A 4,505-nucleotide genomic window follows, 5' to 3' on the forward strand; every position below is an offset into this window, starting at 1 on the left:
GTGGTCCCCGGGATGGATGTAGTCGAAGACGCTGCTACCCGTCAGCTCCACCTGCCGGCGAAAGAGGGGACCGCAGAGGGCGGGTAAGATGCGCGCGCAGCCACTCGCCGGGCGTTCGGCCTCTGGCTCACTCGCCCAAGTTGCAGGCGCGCTTCATGGCAGCCTCGGGTTTTTATTAGAATTTCTTTTTAACTTTTTAAAAGAAGAATGCAAACCTTTAGGCCCTTCTCATGCCTTCCCACTTCAAGCCCGGTGATCACGGAGGATTTTCTGCATCTGCTTACGCTATTAAGAAGCTGGGTACTGGGCTGTCACAGCCTCCATTTACCCGACTCCCGCCCACACACAGCAAAAAACTGTGCCCTGAAATGAATCACAGGATGTCCCCCCAGGAATGGCAATCAGGACCCAAGCAGTGGAATGTTTTTCGAACTCTTTAAAGAGTTAGAACTTTTTGAAGCGTCTGGGTGGCTCAGTCGCTTAAGCATTCGACTCTTGATTTTGGCTCAGGTCCTGATCTCACGGGTTCCTGAGTTCGAGACCCGCATAGGGCTCTACACTGACAGGTGCCTGCTTGAGTTTCTCTCTCTCTCTCTCTCAAAATAAACACTAAAACAATCAAGGGTAACTTCTTAGTCAGACAGACTTCAACATTCAATTTACCCCCAAATCTCTCAAAACAGTCCCCTTCTCTGCACACCGCCCCCAGTCCAGGCCCCCATCTTTTCCACGAGGTGTTCCTGCCCCAGCACCCTCCTGGGTGTTCTGGCCTTCAGTCCCCAAACACCCTTGCCGAGTTCCTCATCTGTCCATGGCCCACCTCCTCTCAGAAACCTCTTAGAGCTCCCACTGCCTCTGGGCTTGGGGTCACATGCACCCCATCCCCCATCCTTCTGAACTCCTCATTAAACCCTTCCCTCCACCAGCTTCAAGTCTTTCCTCCACTTCTTCCTCCCTCCCTTCCCTGTGTCTATATGCCTCTACCTTCAGGGTCTTCCTCCTCCACGCAGCTCCAACAACTCATTGTAAAAGTGCTCACGAAAGCCAAATTCCAAGCATTAAAAATTCTAAATTTACCATTTGCCAAAATCTTTGTAAAGGAGATAAGAGAGGATAGTGATTTGTACTGGACGTATTGGGAAGGCCACAAGGAGCCAGACCCCCCAGGGATGGGGAGGGGGTTCCGTTTCATGCCTGCCTGCGTTTATTTTTGAGAGACAGAGAGCGAGAGGGGGAGGGGCAGAGAGGGAGACACAGAATCCGAAGCAGGTTCCGGGCTCTGAGCTGTCAGCACAGAGCCGGACACGGAGCTCGAACCCACCAACCGGGAGATCCTGACCTGAGCCGAAGTCGAACGCTTAACTTCCTGAGCCACCCAGGTGTCCCCTTAGACCTTTCAGTGCCAGCTGCAGGAGCTAGGGCAGAAACAGCTGGCTGAGATAAAGAGAAAACGCAAGCCAGTCCACTAAACCGCCACAGAAAATCTTCCAACGTGGCCAAAACCCAAGCCCTTTTTCCTATGCAAATTGCTGTACTTCTTTACAGTTGTGGGGAGAAAAAAGGCAAAGTTTTGGTAAATATGGTGCATTTGGCAAACGGTCCTTGGCAAACTGGCCTTTCTGCTAATTCGCTTTCTTCAAATTGACCTGCTACTTTAATAGCCACCCCCGTGCCTGTAAGGAGGATCCACGTGGGGTTCCTAGGGGTGCACTTTGGGAACCACGGATCCAGTCCACTTTTCGGGCTGGGATGGTGAGGCCAGGAGAGAGGAAGGGCATGCGTGGGCCAGCAAGGCAGATGGTGGCCGAGCCCGTTCAGGCAGCCTGCCGTGGACCCCTTACCTGTGAGAGACCCAGATAAATGGAGACGGTCTCTGAAATGTAGAGGAACTTCCCTTCCTGGTTCAAGGCAAACACGAAGCCATCCAGGGACTAGAGTGGGGAGAAACAGGGAGCGAGAGAGGGAGGGCTGGGCATCTGTCTGTCCAGCAGGTAAGTGGTAAAGAGATTTTAAAATCTGGATCTCCACCTAGGATGGATTAATCGGGGGTGGGGGGTGGGGAGGGGCAGGGGATTCGGTGGCCCTCGGAAAGGCCAGGCGAAAGGGGAATCGCGGTCCCGAAGCTCCCTCGCTGGGATGGATGCTGGTGAGAAGGGTGCTGCGCGCCGGAAGTGGCCACCAGGTGGCAGCAATGAGCATCAGGCCGGGAAGGGGCCTCACCTGCAAGATGTGCCCTCCCAGGTGCTGCTCGAAGACCTCGGAGACCAGCGCCACGGGGCCCCTGTGGCTGGGGGCTGCGGGCAGAGGGAGGGGTGAGGCCGGGGTCTGCCGGTAGGCCCCCACTCGAGCCACGCTACAAATCCCACTCTCTTCGCCCCAGCCCTGTAGGCATCTTGGGGTATTGGGGACCCCGGGCCCTGTCGGGGAGAAACCTGGGTTGTGGAGAAGGGTGGAAGGGCTGGGCTGAGACGCACAGAGACAGAGACACCAGAGGATACAGACAGGGGTCCGTCCGTCCATTCGTCCGTCCATCCATCCGTGCAGAACCTCCCTGAGAACCTACCGTGCAGCAGGCCCTGTGCTAGGGACACAGAGGTGACGGGGCGGGCTGGTTCTCCCCTCCCAGCCCAGAGGCAGACACACAACATGCCAGAAACTAAAAAGTACAGGGGCGCCCGGCTGGCTCAGCTGGGGGGAGCACGCGACATTTGATCTCGGGGTCGTGGAACATACTTAAAAAAAAAAAGTGAAAACATTATACAAGACGCAGGAGGCCACACAGTGTGACTCCATTTCTATGAACTGTCCAGAACAGGCAAATCCACGGAGACCGGAAGCAGACATTTATGGTTGCCCAAGGGGCTGATGGGAAGGAGAGGGGAGGGGAGTGTCCGCTGAAGCGGGCAGGGGCGGGAGGCAATAAAAATGTTCCGGAATTAGGGACACCTGGGGGGCTCAGTCGGGTAAGCATCTGACTTTGGCTCAGGGCTTCATCTCCTGGTTCATGAGTTCGAGCCCCACATCGGGCTCTGTGCTGATAGCCCAGAGCCTGCTTGGGATTCTCTCTCTCCCTCTCTGCCCCTCCCCCAGTCGTGTGCATGCTCATTCTCTATTTCTCTCAAGATAAATAAAACAATTCAAATCTTGGAGCGCCTGGGTGGCTCAGTGTGTTGTGTCCGACTCCGGCTCAAGTCATAATCTCCCGGCTTATGGGTTCGAGCCTCGCGCCAGGCTCTGGGCTGACAGCTCGGAGCCTGAAGCCTGCTTCAGATTCTGTGTCTCCTGCTGTCTCTCTCTGCCCCTCCCCCACTCATGTCCTGTCTTTCCGTGTCTCCCAAAAATAAATAAATGTTAAAGAATTATAAAAACAGGGGCACCTGGGTGGCTTAGTCGGTTAAGCGTCCGACTTTCGCTTAGGTCATGATCTCTTGGTTCGTGGGTTCGAGCCCCGCGTCGGGCTCTGTGCTGACTGCCAGCTCAGAGCCTGGAGCCTATTTCAGAGTCTGTGTCTCCCTCTCTCTCTGACCCTCCCCTGCTCATGCTGTCTCTCTCTCTCTCCTAGAAATAAAATAAAAATATTTTAAAAAATTATAAAAACATTAAAATCTTAAAAAATAAGATGGTGAATTTCGTGTCACATAAATTCTACTTCAATTAAAAAAATGTTTTAAAGGACAGACAGAGACATATGTAGACACAGAGAAATTCAGACAGATAGATGAAGACAGAGGGATGTAAACAGGTGGAGGAGAGTGGGGCTCCTGGGTGGCTCAGTCACGTAAGCCTCTACTTCAGTTCGGGTCATGATCTCATGCCTTGTGAGTTCAAGCCCCACATCGGCCTCTGTGCTGGCAGCTCAGAGCCTGGAACCTGCTTCAGATTCTCTGTCTCCCTCTCTCTGCCCCTCCCCTGCTCACTCTGTCTCAAAAATAAATAAACGTTTTTTTAAAAATAAAAAAAAAAGATGGAGAGAAAAGAAAGGCGATGCCCAAGAGAGACAGAGAGAAAGGCAGTGACAGGAGGTCATAGCAAATGGGACCGAGGGCAAAGAGATCCCCAGCCCCCTGACCCGGCCCCCCAGTCCAGAGCAGAGAAGGCAGAGGGCTGGAGAGGTGGGGGGTGAGGGGGATGGAGTCTGTTCTCAAGCAGGCCCCTCTCCCTGACCCTGCAGAGAAACACCTCCCAAGGGGCCCTATGTCCGAATCAGGGAGCCAGGGGACTCCGTGACCTTGAGGGTGGGCGAGTGGTCGGCTCCTGCAGGCCTAAGGGTCTTGGTCTGGTGCCAAGGCCCAGGGCGGGCCCTTCCTGACTGTGCGCCCTGGGACCAGTCCCTTGGACTCTCTGTGTCTCAGTTTCCTCGTCTGGCAAGTGGATTTGCAAAGAGCGCTGACCTCACAGGCTGGTTGAGCACTCAGTCAGCTTGAGGGACAGAAAGGGATTTCTGGCGCACAGCCGGGATTAGTATTAATAGTGTGATTACTATTGTTATTTCTGGACCAAAAAAA

At 54.1% G+C, this 4,505-nt stretch overlaps 1 protein-coding gene across 1 annotated transcript in view; it reads right to left on the reverse strand.

The window, feature by feature from the left end:
- Window positions 1-4,505, reverse strand: part of NPAS1 (neuronal PAS domain protein 1) — a 14,027-nt gene that overhangs the window by 3,799 nt on the left and 5,723 nt on the right. Inside the window, 3 exon segments of the mRNA XM_077747161.1 lie at window positions 1-51; window positions 1,842-1,931; window positions 2,221-2,294. Coding sequence (XP_077603287.1) covers window positions 1-51; window positions 1,842-1,931; window positions 2,221-2,294 — 215 coding nt within the window.

The sequence above is a fragment of the Crocuta crocuta genome, unplaced genomic scaffold (genome assembly GCF_008692635.1).
Source record: "Crocuta crocuta isolate KB4526 unplaced genomic scaffold, BGI_CrCroc_1.0 scaffold334, whole genome shotgun sequence".
NCBI classification, from domain to species: Eukaryota; Metazoa; Chordata; class Mammalia; order Carnivora; family Hyaenidae; genus Crocuta; species Crocuta crocuta.